This window comes from Ascaphus truei, chromosome 5 (genome assembly GCF_040206685.1).
Source record: "Ascaphus truei isolate aAscTru1 chromosome 5, aAscTru1.hap1, whole genome shotgun sequence".
Taxonomy (NCBI): Eukaryota; Metazoa; Chordata; class Amphibia; order Anura; family Ascaphidae; genus Ascaphus; species Ascaphus truei.
Window position 1 is genome coordinate 302,833,409 of NC_134487.1, and position 19,325 is coordinate 302,852,733.

Consider the following 19,325-nt stretch of genomic DNA (forward strand, 5'->3'; position numbering starts at 1 on the left):
CAAAACTCAAGAACACAATGATGTAACTTGCATTATGCCAACGGCTCATTATAGATGAAGGATGCAGCTTCTCTCTCTTTGGGAGTTATGCATTAAATAGCACAGACTTCCTTGGGAGTTAAAGGGTTTCCGTGAGGTAGTACCCCGATCAGTACCCCGATCAGCACTATTGCAGTTTAATGAATAACGCCATAGCAAATAATTCTATGTAGTCTGCGGTGTCTGGATCATGCCTTAATAAACGTTGGGTCCCGCTGAGCCATACAGGACTCTTCATCCCTGGTTACTAGGGAAGTTAGCGGACTTTAATCTGCCTCAGGGGAAACAAAATGACTGTCAAATCTTGAGCCAATAGGAAGCTGCAACATCGGTTGTGGCTTCCTATTAGATGCCCATTTAAATCCCCTTTAAAAACCAGGAAGTAATATCGGTAACTGCCGCCAGGCGATTAGTTAGGGTGGATTGCTCCCTTATAGGAAACACTATTTGAAAACACTATTCATATTCAGCATATAATAAAAATGTAGTGTGCCCACATTCAATATTACTTTGCATTGCAATCAAAATGTAAGCCTAATGGGTTATTCTTCTCTGTAAGCTTCTCGGGACAGGGACTCCTTTTCCTTATGTTTAAGGCACTTATTCCAATTATGTATTATACCTGTTATATTGCGCCTGTGAAGCGCTATGAACATTTATGGCTCTATACAAATAAAGATACGTAGCGGGTTCCCTCTTCTTTACCTCCGGTGTGAGGGGGAACTGCTCTGCTCCTCCGGTAGCAAAAATGTAAGTTGCGGTGGCCATCTTGGGAATGGCGCCACAATACAAATGAATGGGACCTGAAGTAAAGGCTGCCATCTTTGTTATGGCAACGTCGGCAGAGGAGGGCCAGACACCGGATTTTCTTCTGCGGACTGGGGACAGCACAGGGAGTCGTCACGGAGCCTCTGGAGGAAGAAGTACTGTGCAGGAGCAAGTAAGCTCCTAGACTAGGCCAGTGCGTTTCCCCCTAGGCCCCGATCACTATTTAGTGCAGTATTGCAGGGAAGGACCTAGATAGGGACCCTCCCAATTAGAGCTGCACACCGCACCACTGCGCCATCGGACGGACGTCCGCTCGGTGACCTGCGGCCTTCAGACGGAATCACTCGTGGCAGCCAGAAGTAAGGCACTCCGGCTGGAGCCAGCACCACGTGCGCGGCCTGGAACATAAGGTGTGAAGGGATTTCTGTTGGAGGCCCCGCTGCGTGGGACTTGATCCAACTCTGCTACACAAGTGTTCCCTGGTCAGGACCGTTGACCAGGAAGGTACCACCGTGCCCCCACACTTCACAGGGGGTAGAGTTACCTCACACTTTGGGGTGGGTCTGTTCTGCGGACACCAGGGTTCTAGGTGCCCAGGGCACCATCAGTACTTTTGGGGATTATTACCCTTAGTGTGATTGTCATTACTGTTATTAGTGTTATTGCATTTCCATGTGTTATTATTGTATCGATTATACTGGGGACCCAGTAAGGACGAGTTATATAATATCTGGTGTGATATTGTTTATTGCTGAGTATATTGTTTCCTACAAGGAGTCATCCCACTCACGCTGGGATCCTCACAGGTGGAGGCCTGCACCGCGAGATATATCACCCCAGGCTCCCTAGAAGCGGAGGCTTTGGCCTGCTGTGAGCCTCACAGGTAACAGCAGCACGTGTAATCGCCCCCGGTTTCCCTTAGGCGTAGGGAAAGGGGGTTACACATATATACATACAACATTCAAAATGTGAAATACTTTATTTGTAGTTTGAAGATTACTGTGGGTTTTCAACTGCTGGAGGCAGGTCAAACATTTAGTGTAGAAACGTGCTAATACATCTGTTATTTCATGAACAATTAACATCAGACTGTCACAAAAGAAAAATGTTCTCCAGTGCTGAATGTGAAAAGAAAGAAAAACGGAGTTGGGATTAATCGGATGCAGCGATAATAAAACCTTCCCTACGTCGCTGTACAAGGAAATGTGTGGTAAATTAGACAGGTTACAGGAGATGGCAATCAATTCGCGGCGATGGAAGTCATTTAATGAAAGGAGTGATAACCGATGTTCGCAATGACAGCACAAAAGCATTGAGTGCCGTTCCATGTTACAGTCGTTATTTAATTATACATGAAATCACCTGACACTGCAGCTGTAAGCGGCACTGCTGTCTGAAGCAGGGGTTTAACGAGGAGGAGATCTCGTTGAAAATATGTGCTGGTATCCATGTGGGTTTTGTGGTATGCCGAGTACAGAAACCTGGATTTTAACACTGTAAAAACCTAAAGTACAGATCCCCCTCCATCTAAAACAGCCACCCACCCCATAACAACAAGACATGCTCAGAACTGGGAGGACATTTGCCTTTAATTGCCCATACTGACAACAATTACTACTTCATTAAAAGGACTAAATTAAAAGTCGGTTGCTTTGTATAGTTAAGGCAAAAGTCGGCGTCAATTCCTAAAGTTTAATTAAAAGTAAAATAACATAAAAGGCAGTAACACTATTTGTGAAACCTTTCAGCTGGCACACAATTTTAAAAACTATAAATTTACATAAATATGTACACCCACTACGCCTTTTGTATCTAAAGCCCTCTCCTGTCTAAAACCTCTCCCTGACTGCCCCACTCCTCTGGAATGCCCTTCCCCTCAATACCCAACCAGATCCCTCTCTCTCCACCTTCAAGACCCATCGTAAAACACACCTCTTTAACGAAGCATACGGGTAGCTCTGCTGGCTGGCACTATGCACGGACCGTGAACCCTTGCAGATGTTATTCCTACTTACCACTAAGATTGAAAGCTCTTCGGGGCAGGGACTTTTTTCCTAATGTTACTTTTATGTCTGAAGGGCTTATTCCCATTATGTGTTATGTTATTATGTCCCGTGTGTTACTGCTGTGTAGCGCTATGTACATGGATGGCACTATATAAATATTTTTCTATTTGGAAGAAACCTTTAAACGCCTTAAAAAAATAGCAGCCCGCTGAACTGTATGAAAACGAAGGTCTTTATAAGCTTCGAGCCACCAAAGCACCTTTTTGTAGATGTATATGTATTTTACAATTAAGTTGTTCAAAAATCCTATTAATTTATTGTTGGGGTACAGCAAACAGGGCTAAAAATCCTCCCCCACCATGCAGAAGCCTTTTGTAGGCTAAAACAAACATTTTCAACCCTTCAGAAAAATATGTCTGCAAATACATATACAATCAATTCTTATTAACTTATTACTTATGACACTTATTAGTTCAATATGGTCATTTAAAGATGGGCAGTAGGTATCTGTTAGCTTGATAAAAGCGTAACTTGTGTTCTCTGAGTCGTGATGTATAAATAGAGAACCGTACATGGTTAGGAGTGTGTATCCATAATCCTCATTACATGATGAATGTATCTTAGCCAACCTGCTGCTTTGTACAGGTTCCTCACATAAAAGCAGTGTGGGATCAGGTGGGATTTACCCAAGAAACGCGTCTGGGGATGGAATTGGGTGGGTTTTTTTTAAAAATAGACGTTTATTTTCTACAATGTGTGAGTACCTGTCGCCTGGTTATGACACTCGCTTGCCATGTTCGATTTGCTTTGTTACTTCTGAGATACAGCTGCTTATTCGGGGCAGGCTGAACCACAAATGGCCCATTTCTAAATATCAGCTTGCATTCGGTTATCCAACACACTTGTCTGGATCTGTTAGTATAGGTGTGGCCCGCTCTAGTCCAAAAAAGCCACCACCACGTCAGGTTTTCAGGATATCCCTGCTTCAGCACAGGTGGCTTACTCATTGACCGAGCCACCTGTGCTGAAGCAGGGATATCCTGAAAACTTGACCTGTTGGTGGCCCTTGAGGACTGGATTTGAGCCCCCCTGTTTTACTACATACACCGCTTTGTGAGATGTTGAAGATCACTGCACTTACCCTGGTCAGCGGGCTGGCTGGGTGGACTGGTGGCCCAGTACTGCAGTTTGATGTATCACTTAACATGCTTACAGTCCGATCCTTCTTTTCCTGAGATGCCATCGTTGAAGTGTTCCTGAAAATTGAGTTGGTAAGAAGTGGGGGACTTGCCATGATCAATAATATTAGAGAGTGCAGATCTCGGTTCTCACACAATGAAGGACTTTATACTATTAAAAAAGATCACGGCATAAAGTCACCGTACCAAGAAGCTCTCAGATTAAATGCGAGTCAGCTTCAAAACATTGTAATCAAAAGACCGATTCTTCCTGACGGGATGAAACATGAATTATAAATAAATAGCTGTCCAGTTAGGATATTAAAACAAGTTCACCAGGTTAAAAAGATAATTATAAGACTGTTAGGTTAAAAGAAAATAAAGGGGGGAGGGACAGGGGGGGCTTCAAATAGTGACCACAAGTAAAGGTCACTCAAACACCTGGGAGGTAACGAGATTTTGCTGCGGGGAAAACTGCAATGAGGAGCACACAATGGCAAGTAGCAGCAATGGAAAAATACCTTCTAATGCAACAATCTATGCCCCTCAGATACTCCGACCTCCCGGTGAGTTCCTTGTAATTAAGCACAATGGCAAGAATAATGGTTGAAAGCACCAGATTCCCAAAACAAAGCATACTAGAGCTGCAATAATGTCAAGCACTTGCCCCATGTAACACAGCATCTAACATGTGTACTGTGAAGAACGTGTGTACGTGTGTACTGTGAAGAACGTGTGTACGTGTGTACGTGTGTGTGTGTGTGTGTGTGTGATAGCTTTTCAATATTAGGCCAGACCGCATAGATCAAAATGGTATGCAGAAAAGTACAACCCCATTATAAAGGGAATTATATATGGTTCATAGTGCTTTGTTCCATATCCACCTGAGGACAGAGTGTTCCAACAATTCAAGCATAACCATGATCGCATTAGATATAAAGTAGCTCAGAAACCATTTTATTCTTCCGAGCATGTCAGCAGTCACTTTTTCCAATCGCTCGTAGTTGATATTTAAGTTTTTACACAATGCTGCATTGCTGCGAAAGAAATTAGCCTCTGTAAACAAATGTAACCATTAAATCACAAATTCAGGGGAGGTGTTTTATATTGGAACGGGAGAGGAGACCCTGCTCAAACTAACGCCATCCCAAAAAGAACAGATAAAGTAAGCAATGTGTCTCCAAAAGTACCAGATTTAAAAGCTCAAATGGCTTATTCTACAGTATATCCGCCAAAGCGGCAGGTGGGTCAATTTTCAGCCTAAATTCATCACCGATTTCACATTGGGAGTTTTGTCCAAAAACTACCTGTTCGGCTGCTTTGTCAAATATAGAATAAGCTCCCAATTCCCTTTAAAATAAATCCATAACTCTTAGGAAACCCTTTATATAGGACAATGCTGTTGGTTCCTTTTTGTCTCAGGATGAACTAGAACTATACTTTCTAAGCTATTGCAAAGGATAAAGGCTCATCAGATTTAGCAAGCAGGCTTCTGCCAGAACTGGACAGACTTGGATTGAGTCCACTTCTGGGGCTGCACTATTTCCAGTTGTTTAAACGTATTACTTTATCACTAGTGTGTTCACTGGGTTTAATGCAAGCGGTATTTGCGCCCGCTTTTCTTCTGCCAGAAGACCCCTTTGCGCTGCTGGAAGTGATCTCGCAGTCTGTTGACTTGAAGGTACCTTATAGCAGATGAATGCTTAGTAAATATGGCTCATAAGGTTTAACATGCATTACTAGGTTTTGACAAACAATTCATACTTACTGCTCATTCACCACAAAGATACAGTTATCTTGGGACGGCTGTGCGGTGACCGGATGCTTGCAGGTTACTTTCCGTTCATTATGACTGTGGAACAAAAGGAAAACTTCTCAGAGCAGTAGAATGAAACCAAAGTGAATGTATAACGGTCTGGTACACAGCCACGTCATTCAAATCAGAACACAAGTCATATTCCATACGGTATGTTTAGGTGGAGAGTCTTTAAAGTGTGATAGCCATAATCGTAGCAAGTTAACAGCCAATCATGAGTGATTGTCGCTATTCCACGTTGGTGAAATGTCTCCTTAGGAAGCAATTCAATATATTCAAGCAACCGATTGCACCGCAACCAGCCCAAAAAATCCCAACTGACCCGAATTCTTTTTTTTTTTTTTTAATATATTGAAATATAGGGTCTCATAGGGCTTTAGTCTATAGCTGCCGAATGAGCAACTACAGATGTTTTGGGCCAAAAATCGCCAGAGACTTCAATGGGGATTTCTGTCCGAAAATGGCTTGAACAGTCGCTTTAGCAGATACAGAATAAGGCCATTACTGTCATTTCTAAGTAACCACATTTCATCTAGCAGTTAGAAGTGGAGAAATAGGATAAACCCCAGTGCAGAGGTGCACAATTAAGAGGTCACAGGGAAATTACAGGTCACATGTAGGTTTCAATCCACAGAATTGACATAAGTAATCAGGATTTCGGACACCAAAAGCAATATTTAAGAAAGCTACTGGGAGTGGAAAGATTAATTTAACAATTAAACACCAGCAAGTCCCAACTTCCTATAACAAGTTAATGACCCTTATAAACATGTATCCATTGTGGTATTGGAAGTCTGGAAACCTGAGAATAGAAGCGGATTTCAACTGAAAAACGACCAATATATTCCATTTAACAGTTCAAAGCAAACTCGAAGAACCATAATGCAAAAAGGATACTTTTAATGACGACCCCCAACAATGTCTTATTACAAGGAGTTTCATCCTGGCTAAAAACAAAAGCTGGTGAAAGTCATGTGGGAGACTTGCAAAGGTTAAGAAAAACCCGCAGCTCTGCATTTAACCAAGTAATACCCTATGTAAAATATATTACAAAGTAACACCGTCATTAGAAACGCACGAGTTCTGAAAGCTCATTATGAGAATTCGATAAATCGCTTAAATAGAATATTACTATGCTGTAAATTTGCCTAAACACGAATTCGCGGAAATTAGACTATTATAAAATACTTGAAGACTGAAATTCTGTTTGAGAAGACGGTAGCTCGGTTTTACAAAAATTCCGCAATGTTTGAATCAATCTGACCTTCAGTGGCAACAGACAAGGTTATGAACACAGGTGCAGCTGTGAAAGATTCAAAGAAAGCCAAATACATCTGTTCACTTGAGAGAGTAACAAGTCAACACTCATATGAGCTCTAAAAAGAGCCATCAAATGTTGAGTATATTAATTTATACACTTTGACAAGGATACAAAAGGATTAGAGGACGTGCAAATGCCCCGGGTTTCAAATCACTGACCTAGATAAAGATTTCACGAATAATCTCAATCAACAAAGTCCACAAATCACAACCATTTCAAAGTACGAGGAGTATGAAAAAGTAACCCAATGTGGTCTTAAGGAAACTTGTGTATTAATGCTATTTATGGACTATTGTTACATTGTATTGTACACCACATATACACACACACACACACACAACCCATGTAAACTCTAATCAAGAGCCACCTCACCATATTGAGACAATGTATAAGGAAAAGACAGAGTCCCAATGCTACATCCAACAGGACAAATCACACAGTTAAATACTCATCTGTTTTTCTCTCATACGCGAGGGTCACTTAGATAAATTCTTTGGCCAAAGCATTGTAAGCTTGCAGACCATGTCCAGGTGTGACCTCTTTCTGCAAGCCTTTAGGGCTAGGTCCCCAGGTGCCACGGCTGCCCGCGTGACGGCGTGCGCTCCGTACACAAGGCACAGCTCTATGGGGCAGGCTCCAGTTGGCGTGTGCGCACACAAGCCGCGATGCGTCTTTTGGCACAGCGGCCGAGCATTGGCCATGGCGGCGGTTCAGCCAATGAGGGCGAACCAGCCGCATGATGTCATGGTTGCGCTACCCCTCCCCCCCCATCAGATCTCCTGCTCTTAAACTGCAGACCACAGGTCGCGGTTGAAACGGGTGCATGCGCCACCAGACGCTCCAGCGCGCGTGCAGCAGTGACCGATGGGGGCATAGCCCAAAACTATCTCTGCAAACGTTCTCTTTGCCTCTATAATATGAGGAAGAAGTCTTATGGCTGGTCACTCACTGCTGCTCCTCAGGACTTACTGTTTAAAGGTGGGTGGGCGAGCGGGCGGGCGAGCTTGGAACCAGGGAGGATGGGTCACACACCTCACCAGGGTCACACCATGACATGGTCTGCAAGCTTCAATACTTTGGCCAACTAATTTTATTTAGTGACCCTCACTTATGACAGAACAGATAAGTATTTAACTGTAGTATGTGCCATGTTGGATTTTGCATGTTGCACCCCATATATAAACCTTTGTACAAATCTATAGTCCACTTTTCTTCAATAACCTCTATACCAAAAGGTGGCCAACTACAGCCCTCAAGGACCACCAACAGGTCAGGTTTTCAGGATATCCCTGCTTCAGCACAGGTGGCTCAATCAGTGACTCAGTCAACAAATGCACCACGTGTGCTGAAGCAGTGATATCTTGAAAATCTTGCCTGTTGGTGGCCCTTGAGGACAGGAGCTGAGAACCTCTGCCCCTTAATTACATTACACTCCAAACAGACTAATATGCACAGAAGAGTTTGGAATGTACCCGATAAAAGCAACCCATTATAATATTTCATGTTGGCTCTGAAATGCGTAATGATGGGTTTCAGAATTGATTACGGGATTAGAATTCAAACTGTAGAGCACACATTACTTCCAACCATTAGAGGTCGCAGGAATAGAACTACAAAGCACATAAATCTTTGTGGTTTGGCACATTTTCTATACTTCTTTATAAAAACCTAAACCATTAAACAGGCGCCAGCGTAGGCTGGAACGGAGTTCTGCGCGGAATTAACCCACAAAGGAAAGCAGAGAGAGCGACAGCCGCTTTCAAAGCGGTTGTTGATGCTTTAAGGCAAGGGGGGGCACGTCCCGTACTCAAGGGTAGGCCAGTGTTTCAGGATATTCCTGCTCAGCCGAAAACTGAACCACTGATTGAGCCACCTGTGCTGAAGCAGGGATATCCTGGAAACCTGACCTGTTTGTGGCCCTCGAGGACTGGAGTTGACCGTCCCTGCCTTAAGGCAAAAGTTATCAGTCAATAAGAAGCGCGCATCATTGACTTTAACAGGTTTGATTAGTCACCTGTGTGTTGGGCTGAAATATACTGTAGCAAACCGTTCTCGGCACTGATTTTTTTGAGTGTTTATTCCAATTACAAAGCATACCGACATGTAATTTACTGAAGAGGAAAATTCCATTTTAAAATAAAATGTACAAGTGTCTAATCAGCAAACATAATTTAAAGTAGCTATAATTACAACTCAAAAGTATATTGCAATTATGTACGATAACATCTCAATGCACCTTAAGGGTGCTATATTTAACGCAAACACCTGTACTTCAAAGTCACTGAATAGTTTGAGTTGACCTTCGTCACCCTAGAGACACAGTGGTTTGCAGAAGTATTCACATGTTGGCACCGGAGCGCACTCCACAACCATTTCAAATTAGACTTTCATTGTACAATGTACAAATCCTACTCCCAAGTAATACAGTTAGAAAATGCCTATAGCATATAAAGAAGATTTACAGAGAAAAACAGATTCATCTCAGTTGTACAAGTATTGAACCCCTTTGATACCACAGCCTTAAAATCAGCTCAGGTACAAATGAATTGTTTTAAAGGTAACAAAATCAGTGAAATGTTTTGAGCCGGTGTGTACAGGCATACCCCGCATTAGCGTACGCAATGGGACCGAAGCATGTATGTAAAACGAAAATTTACTTAAAGTGAAGCACTACCTTTTTCCCACTTATCGATGCATGTACTGTACTGCAATTGTCATATACGTGCATAACTGATGTAAATAACACATTTGTAACAGGCTCTATAGTCTCCCCGCTTGTGCACATCTTCGGTACAGGTAGGGAGCCGGTATTGCTGTTCAGGATGTGACGACAGGCGCATGCGTGAGATGCAGTTTGCCTATTGGGCGATATGTACTTACTCGCGAGTGTACTTAAAGTGAGTGTCCTTAAACCGGGGTATGCCTGTAATCAATGTGGTTTAACTTGTAGATCTTCTCCCTTAGGTAAAGACTTGAAAGCTGCAACTCACATACAGCGATCCAATAAAGCAACCATGAGACCAAGGAGCTTTTGAAACAAGTCAGAGACAAAGTGGTAGAGAGGCACAGAGTAGGGAGAAGGGAACAAGAACATTTTAAAGGTGCTGATTATCCCTCTCAGTACAGTGACGTCCATCGTTAAGAAGTGGAAGATGCATCACCCCCCCCCCCCCCACACTACCCAGGAAATTGCTGCAAAAGGGGCTTCTACCAAGTACAGACTAAAATGGCTGTAGACTTATGTAACCAGTAAATGTCATTGTGTACATTTCCTTTGCTGACCTTTAACTTCCTCCTCATATAAAGTGTTCAGTTTAACCACAGTAGAAAACAAAAGAGGAACCTAATCCAATATCAGTGCATCACAAAACCTCCGTTACCGCGGATAGCAAAATATTCAAAATGGCCGTGTTCTTTATGTGAAAATGTGGAACTTCTTCCGCGACCGGGGTGATCTATAAATCCTCAATAGCGAGTACAAGCTCTTCTGTACCAATAAAGTGTGGTGCTACTCCCAGTTAGGCGTACACCACGACGTGGGACTTTAGACCCGCCCCCATGAATAAGGAGCTTTTCACAGGCCCCAATCGCGGATAATGCCCAAGGGCTGCAGCCACAATGTTGGGTATAAATATGTAATATTCCAAGATTCATGTTGTATCAAGAATCCTCCCAGATATGAAGAAATGTATGGAAGTGCTCACGGGATCCCTGCCGACACGAGTTCCGTGGGCATGCTCCAGCCACACGAGAAGGCGACAACGGAGGGGAAATGGCGGTGCGCGGAGCACACACAAACATAGCGGGCTGGAGTGCAGGCACATGCTGATCAAATTATTTGATTAGCACATAACTGAAGCAAATAAAAGGGGTAAGTACACCAACGCATTTCACGCCTAGCACTTTGGCAATGCTTTCAATTATATATATTAAAAAATAACTTGCTTTTAAAAACGGGGCATAAATTAGCAATTCAACAAAATGTGAAAAATTAGCAGTGGGCGAATACTTCTGCATACGAATATATATGTTAAGTTTTGTGAACAAATACAGCAACAAATACAGCAATACAGGGTTAACTAATTTTAAAAACGCCTATTGTCGGTGTCTCCTGTGAGAGTGACCTGGGGATATCATAGTATCTGCATTAATGGGCCAATGAAACAATGAGAAAGGGACATATCTTTATAAAGTGGCTGGTGACACTGTATAGATGTGCCAGAGATTTTACCTGATCTGACATTGTATTGTACAGCTCAACCCAGTTATAACGCGATCCGTTACAACGCGAATCCGCTTATAACGCGATGCAAGCGTGGCTCCCAATTTTTCGTATTTATGAATACTTTACAACAAGATTATTGGTATCTTACATACTTTATTATACAATTGTACATTATTTCTAACGCGATCCGCTTATAACGCGATGTGATTCTTTGGACCCCAAGCACAGCGTTCTAAGGGGGTTGAGCTGTATTTCTAAAGGGGGAATCATAAAAGAGACCTTTCTGGCTAGCAGACAAAAGGTGACAGAAAGAGCAGCCCCCATTTCCTTACGGATTTACAAATATATGATTATTAAAATCTGGTGCAAGACGAAGATATAATATATTGATTTGTGATGAGCCACAGTAAAGCATAATACAGACAGTAAATATAACAGGATCTCCGGGGGTTGCATATCTCAGATATTTTTTCCCTTCTCAAAAATTTGAATTAGTCCCGTCAAGACAGATGTCCAGGTGTGCATTAAAACCGTACGAATGGAACGATGAGGGTAGCATTAGTTTAGTGGTTACAGAGGAGTTATAGGGTATTTTATACTCTGACTCATTTGGGTTTAAAATCAATCTCTCCCAGCCATAAATGTCACACAAAATTGATAAGTGAGAGATTAGACAAACAAGCTCTGCACCCTTTCTGTATATTAAATCAAAAATGGAATGAGCGCAGTCTCTGGGCTCTAATTGAACCTAGTACCGTTTTGAAGAGAATAACCTCATTTTCGAACACGTTTTGCTACATTGGGTGTGTATGTTAATGACATCTTTTTCCAGTAAACAGGGGACCAAGGACTCCTGAGGGTAAGATCTTAAACGTTTCTTGGTGGTGGTAGCGTAACTGACGTGCAGTACATTGGTTTTGGGGTATTAAGCATTTTGTATCCTGCGTGGAGGTCTCCGCTGGATGCTTTAACCTCTTTCACACTCGTGTACGTGACAGCCTTCATGAAAATGGTTCCTATTTCAAAGCAACAGCTTTGCGTAATGTCAAGCTTATTCTGACAAGAAAACAGCACTTTCAGTAGTCAAAGGAGATTTGAATGCTGAAGTTGACTTAAATACAATGTTTTTAGTTTGTTGTGCCAGACATACGAGTCAACACTTTTTAAAGTTAAAGATGAAAAGGACTTGTGAGCTCATTATTACAGATGTTCAAAAGGAAGTGGTATAAGGCTTCAGCCAATCACTTTCTGTCTAAATATACAACAGAATATTGCAGCCAACAGCATATGTTCATGCTCAAGTTACTAGACATGGGGCTGGACCACATTTCCTTATTTATAGACTGTTTTTTGTACAGCATGGCGCTGTATACCTCATGTAAAATTATACAATGGAGCTCACCCAGTGTGTACTCACCCACTCTACTTGCCAGCAACGAAAATAATATACACTACAGACTTTCGGCTCTTTTGTACACGGATGAGAAAATGTACATAAAATAGTAGAAAAGCTTGCTACCCATTTTACCCAATGAGCATGAATCCCTCCTACCCATATCCTCTTTCTCGCTTATTTCTTCAGCCAACAATTCTGTTCCCTCCGCTGCTGATTTTGGGGTAAATTCTATGTATTCTGAAGCGTTTTATCAATTTTCAACCCGAACTCTTCATTTAAGTCATGGGGAGTTTTGGTAGAGAACAGCTGCTTCGAAGTATATATAATTGATCCCTTTATCCACATCCATATCCACAAAAGTTCATATCAGTGCGGCTTTTTAATTTTTACCCCAGTGACTCATTTTCTAATAGTTCTAAAAAATAAATAAATAAGTCCAAAAATACAAAAACAGATCGCTTTAATCATATTTACACTTCGAAGAGCAGAGTTTAATAATGGTTTTGCCAAGTAATTTCTGTAGGTCCCTATTTGCCATTGTAACAAAGTAAGGCTTGTATTACCATTTTCTAACGCAAACAATACCAGAATCAAACAACTGCGACCAACTCAGACACTAATATAATAGTTAATAAATCCTCAGCTTTAAATTAACTTTCTATGACCAGTAACCCCCATCTTGGGGGATGTCTCAACAAGTAGCTTGGTAACAGATTTCCATAACAGAGCTTTAATCTATCCGGTATAGCATTTATCTACCACGGCATTCGGCATTCTGTAACCCTGCCAGGCTTCCTACCAGCCATTAGCAACTTTGCCAAATGACAGGATAGAAATGTTGCCCACAAACTAAAAAAATACTTTACATTAAACAAGGTTACGCTGTAACGTAAAGTACCGGCAGATTAAAAATCAGAAGAACCTTCTGGCACAATGCAATAATTATATTTGACCTTTGTTCCTTTAAAGAATTAAAAGCTGCCGCTAATCTTTGTGCTTTTCATTGTTCTGGTGGCAGTTGGTAAAGGACAGCTTGCAGCAGTTGCATCTGAAATGTAATGTAAATGTGACATGACAGAGATAGATCCAACTGGATAACAGCTCAGATGCTCCGTTCTATAAAGTCAGAAAACTCGCAGAAAGAACCTTAAACTGGCGCAGCACACAGGGCAAAAGGGCTGCAGTGGTTTGCATTAAATAACAGAATGGTGTGTAAATATACACCTGATAAAATACAGGATATAATTAGTTACATAGACACACGTGGACCCTCATTTGTCTAATTGTTTTTATTGTGTGTGAAGCTGTTCTACCCCCATTACCAGAAGTTAATGTGCGCTCCTCTGAATATAGCAAGTTGCTAAGAAATATACCGTTCCGAGCACTTGGAAACATGAATGTTCTGGCCGGCCGCAGACGTGCGCTTCATACCACATTTCTCAGATTGTTCAACTGAAAGAATCATGAAATTACAGCAGGTCTACTGGGTTCTTCCATCTTTCAATTACAATGCAGTAAAAGCATAAGGTTTTATATTACAACAGATGGTAGGAGTATGCTGCATGTAAGCGTCCCTCATTTCACAAATGCTTTAGATATACAAGTGTAGCAGGGATTTACTTTCTTTCCTTTGGGTGGTGCTCACTGGAGCTTGAGCCGTATCCCTAGAGTGTGGCGGCCATCTTGGGATGGGCAAAGCCCTCGTGACTGGTTCTACATGCGCTGCAAAGGAAGAGGCAGTTCCTGTCTAGGAGGGGGAAGGGATAGGATGCACTGGAGGCCATGTAAGGCTCTCCCAAACATAGGCCAGCCACACTAGGCTCCAGATAGGTCCCTGAGCCACATTTAGATTGTAAATGTTACGGTGACCCTAGAGATAGGGAAAACATATGTATACACATATACATATACATATACATATACATATATATATATATATCCTTAAGAGGCTTCAGACTGACTGCATGCTGGGATAGTCACAGTAGAAGCCAGTGACGCCGTGCTGCAGTGCCAATTGTGAGGAGTGAGGGGAGTGCTGCCCGAGACCCTGCTGCGGGGGACAATTAGTCTGTCTCCTCAGGGAGTCAGGCCACCGCTCACACGCCCCAAATAGGTACAAGGGCAGCATCATATTTGTTCAAGGGGTAGCACTACTCCCAACTCTTCAAGGGCCCCATCGGTGCCCCAATAGAGAGGACACACAGGGTTCCCTTGGGTGGGAGAGTGTCACTGAGAACTCCTGGGCTGGAGACAGTGGGATCACATTGCTATGTGCATGAGCACACGTACTTTAAGTAATTAATGTTATAGTGTGTATATGTTATGCTTATGTTAGGTAAAGTTATATATATATTGTTCACTCCATTGCCACGTGCGTGTTTTTTGTGTAGTATCTGGTTTCCTGGGAGGGCTTACCACTGTTCTTAGGCCGGGCCCCTGTCAGGTGGAGGCGCCGCCGAACTTATTACCCCTATCTCTCATTCAGCGGAGGTTCAGGATCCATCCGAATTACCAACAGGTGATCGCCAGGTACACCTTTCCCCCGCCACCGTGGCATACCCAGGAAAGGGTACTACACAAGAAATATACACAATTGGTGCGGAGCCACATGAGTAAGCAGGGATATCCTGAAATCCTGACCTGTTGGTGGCCCTTGAGGACAGATGTTGCTTTAGAACATATAGAATTAATACGCTTTGCCGTCAACAGCAACAATGAAGGAAACGTCCATGAACGTCTTGCTGCGTGTTATTGATGCTTTGCCGAGTCTTGTTCATGCTGCAGTGCCTGCAGATATGCGGCTTCTCACCCTTTCCTTTCGGAAAAAAGCGAATCGTTTTGGGGGATACAATACACCGTATAATACACTGCTGAAAAATGTAAAAAATGCATTTGTGGTATTTACTTCATGAGAACCCAATGTACTCTGGAATCTGATTATTTCCCAATGAATGAAGAGATTCACTATATCATACAACAGCTACATTCAAAATATAAACTAGTAAATGAATAGCAGATATAGCCCAACAATCGGCTGAGTGTTGTGTCGCCTTCGCCAACAGCACGTGCTATTTTCGGAGATAAGTCACATTTAGCCGTTTTGCCTTCTTTGCGGTTACTCACTAAGCTTATATGTACTATGATGGGGGGTTGGGGGTTGCACAAAAACTCCAATATCAAGTTGTTAATTGTATTTCAATTTAGATTCAAGTTACAGCAGCATTGTTCGTGTATATATGTACACGTGTGTAAAACTTTATGGGTTTCAGAAACTGGATGCGGTTTATGGACAAGAAGTTATAAACTTAGCTGTTTTGGTCAATCTTTTTGTGGTCATTGTTTTGGAAAATCACAGCAATAGTTTGAGAGAATAAAGAAACAGGAGAAATCCCCAAGTGCCACTAAATGTTACCTCTTGCGATTACGGAAATCGTTTATAAACTTGCCCCAAATCTAACACAATATAAGGCGCCTGCACAGACTAGCTCTCGTGGGAATGGAGTTGGTTTAGCATAATATATAGAAAGTCACAGTAAATAATGGTTATCCCCGAGTCATACCACAAATCCTATAAACAGAAGCACACATTTTAAACCAAATATCATACTTGTACGCTTAGTTAGGAAAAATGCAAATATTCTCCATCACTGAGCTCCACAATTGAGATATAATATGATCTGTAATTTAAGGACGAATACAAGCAGAGCAGGTTTACCAGTCAGATTTGTATATCCAGGTTTTTCCTGGAGAAAACAAATGACAATGTTACTTTAAATGTTCTAATATATGGAGGAAAGAAACAGTTACAAAATAGTCAGGCGCACACTGTTAAATCCTGGGGTGAGAAAGACGCGTAGGTTGTGCGTTTCATCCTCATCTTACAAAAATAATAAATTAAGAGGGCCAAAACAGGATTTGGCAGTGGCAGGATCTGTAATATAATAGACCATGTGACTGCGTAATGATGAAGACCCCAGTGCTGCACAGTCCATGCGATCCAAAGGTGAGGGGTCCCCAGGTGCTTCCGTCCAAGGGGTAGGCTAGTAGAGAAGGAGTAAAACTGGAAGAGCACTACTGTAGGTATCAAAAAGTAGAAAGGAGGGTGCGTATCCCATAAAAAGATTATTTATTGGTCATGGAAAAACAGGGCAATGGAGAGCCCTACCAACGTTTCACACGTCACAGAGCACTTTCTCAAAGAACGCGCTCTGTGACGCGTGAAACGTTGGTAGGGCTCTCCCATTGCCCTGTTTTTCCATGACCAATAAATAATCTTTTTATGGGATACGCACCCTCCTTTCTACTTTTTTGATACCTACAGTAGTGTTCTTCCAGTTTTTCTCCTTCTCTGTAATATAATAGTAAGACGCGTGGCAGTGGCAGTATCTGTAATATAATAGTAAGACGCGTGGCAGTGGCAGTATCTGTAATATAATAGTAAGACGCGTGGCAGTGGCAGTATCTGTAATATAATAGTAAGACGCGTGGCAGTGGCAGTATCTGTAATATAATAGTAAGACGCGTGGCAGTGGCAGTATCTGTAATATAATAGTAAGACGCGTGGCAGTGGCAGTATCTGTAATATAATAGTAAGACGCGTGGCAGTGGCAGTATCTGTAATATAATAGTAAGACGCGTGGCAGTGTTCGCACATGAGGTTGCCCGAGTCAGACAGTAAATCTTTGCTAAAAAATGTAAATCGTGTTCTAAGGAGTCTGTTTGCCCGTGTCCCACAAACCTTCTCCATTCATGCCATGTGCCCATCATACAGTGCTTATCCTGCAAACTAGGATAACCTGCAAAAGAGCACCCACTGGGTGTGTCACTTATCGCTTGCTATCCACTTTATTCCGTGGATACCCTAGAGCTTTCGCCTGCTGCATTAAACCGCATATACAGCTATGCCAGGGTAAGAGAAGATGCCGCATTGGTGGACCTGCTCACGGACAGTCGTTTCGCCCTTCTGGACTGCTCATTTTGCGCTTGGTGATGGAACCTGCACCACGAAGTTGGCAATGGCTGCAAAGCAGACAATTGGCTTACGGTCGGTAAAACCACCAACGTACACATTTAAAAGAGAAACTAAAAAGAACAGAGTACATGTACTAGTTTATGGATTTAACATTGATGGGATAACAATTTCGTCCAAAGAATATTTTATGTTACATTGTTTGGAATAGAACTCGTTCTCGGATACAATTTGCATTAATATGTGGAGCATGTGTCCCTGTAATTACTGGGTCCAGGAAGGCAGGTTTTAGATTCTACAGCTCTGAGTTTGTTACACGAACATCTACATCATTTACACATCCAAGTTCCCACTTGAGGAGAGCGCTCTAAGAGGCCCCGAAGGAAGAAGAAGCCGATCTCATCTCAGACTATTCACATCAGTCTAAAATACTTAAACGGTGAAAGAACAGTGTGCTCCCATTTCACATCTCGCACATGAATGCATTCCTACAAGTAAAATACATTTTTGGTTAATTATTTAGGTATAACATGACATGGACAGAAGTTCATTGTAGGAGCGCATATCTAGAAACCCGTTGTACAGTATCAGTGCGTTTCCGTCTTCTGTATTTATAGTTCAAGAACAGATGAGACCAGATTTAGGCAACAGTATTAAAACAGAACCATTTGGAGCAATGTACATCTGCTAATAAAAACCATAAAACTATTTTTCTGCGTTTAAACGTTTGTAATTCCAATTCCATGCAGTCTTGTTGTTCGGAGGCTTTTATAAAGCCACCATATGGGGCAAAAACTGGCACGAACAAGGGGCGGGGAAAGGAACAATGTTCTTTTTAAACTGATGCACAAGGAGATAATGTGATCTGCCAGTTTTTGGCTAGATCCCCGGTCTGAATCTAGAGCCAGTTTTGGGGAACACTAGTTCAGTCACGTTTGCATAGATCATTGGGATTTTTTTTTTTTAAATCCCTCTTCTCTGAAAAAGTAAATAACTTGCAAGATGGCGGAGTTGTGGTGTACGTTCCCCTCCCATGTAGTGTATTCTTTTGGGGGGGGGGGGGGGGGGAAGTAGCTCGCTAGCCCTTGCGGTACGATTCCCGAGATATTTGATGCGAGAAGAAAAATGAAATGCAGATTTCCAAACGATGATTGTTTGGCCGTGTTAGACGGAACCTCGGTATCTACAAACAAAATAATATTTGCCCAGCACAGGCCTTTTTATCTACGCTCAAAGCTCTGACCAGCCATGGGGAGTTGTACCAGGGTACAAAAAGCTACACGGAAAAATAGGCGGATGCATCCTTGAGTGAGGAGACGGAAGATATCTGAACATTCAGCACAGTGAAAATGTAGGGCATGATCGGTATATTTTTACAATCCTATTTGTGGGTGCAAAAGGTTAAACAAATATGCATTGGTTGGAATGTTCATTTATTTCTTGAATAAAGAGCATATATTTAAATGCTAATTTTGGTTGGGCTGAGGCATGCAACGTATTCAACCAAGGACGTACCAAAAAAAAAAAAAAAGCGACCAGGAATAGAGCACTTCTCAAAAAATGTTCTTAAGTGGAACCCCCCTACCCCCATCTTTCTCAGCAACACA

General features: G+C 42.2%; 1 protein-coding gene across 22 annotated transcripts in view; it reads right to left on the reverse strand.

Moving 5' to 3' along the window:
* Positions 1-19,325, reverse strand: part of PLEKHA5 (pleckstrin homology domain containing A5) — a 196,052-nt gene that overhangs the window by 63,247 nt on the left and 113,480 nt on the right. For all 22 annotated transcript variants that reach the window (XR_012801938.1, XR_012801940.1, XR_012801939.1 and 19 more), the window contains 2 exons: positions 5,760-5,843; positions 3,955-4,069 (listed from right to left, as the gene is read on the reverse strand). Coding sequence is in view for 19 of the 22 variants with exons in the window: in XM_075602970.1 (XP_075459085.1) it covers positions 3,955-4,069; positions 5,760-5,843 (199 nt within the window). In the remaining 3 variants the exon portion in view is untranslated. The remainder of the gene's footprint in view (positions 1-3,954; positions 4,070-5,759; positions 5,844-19,325) is intronic.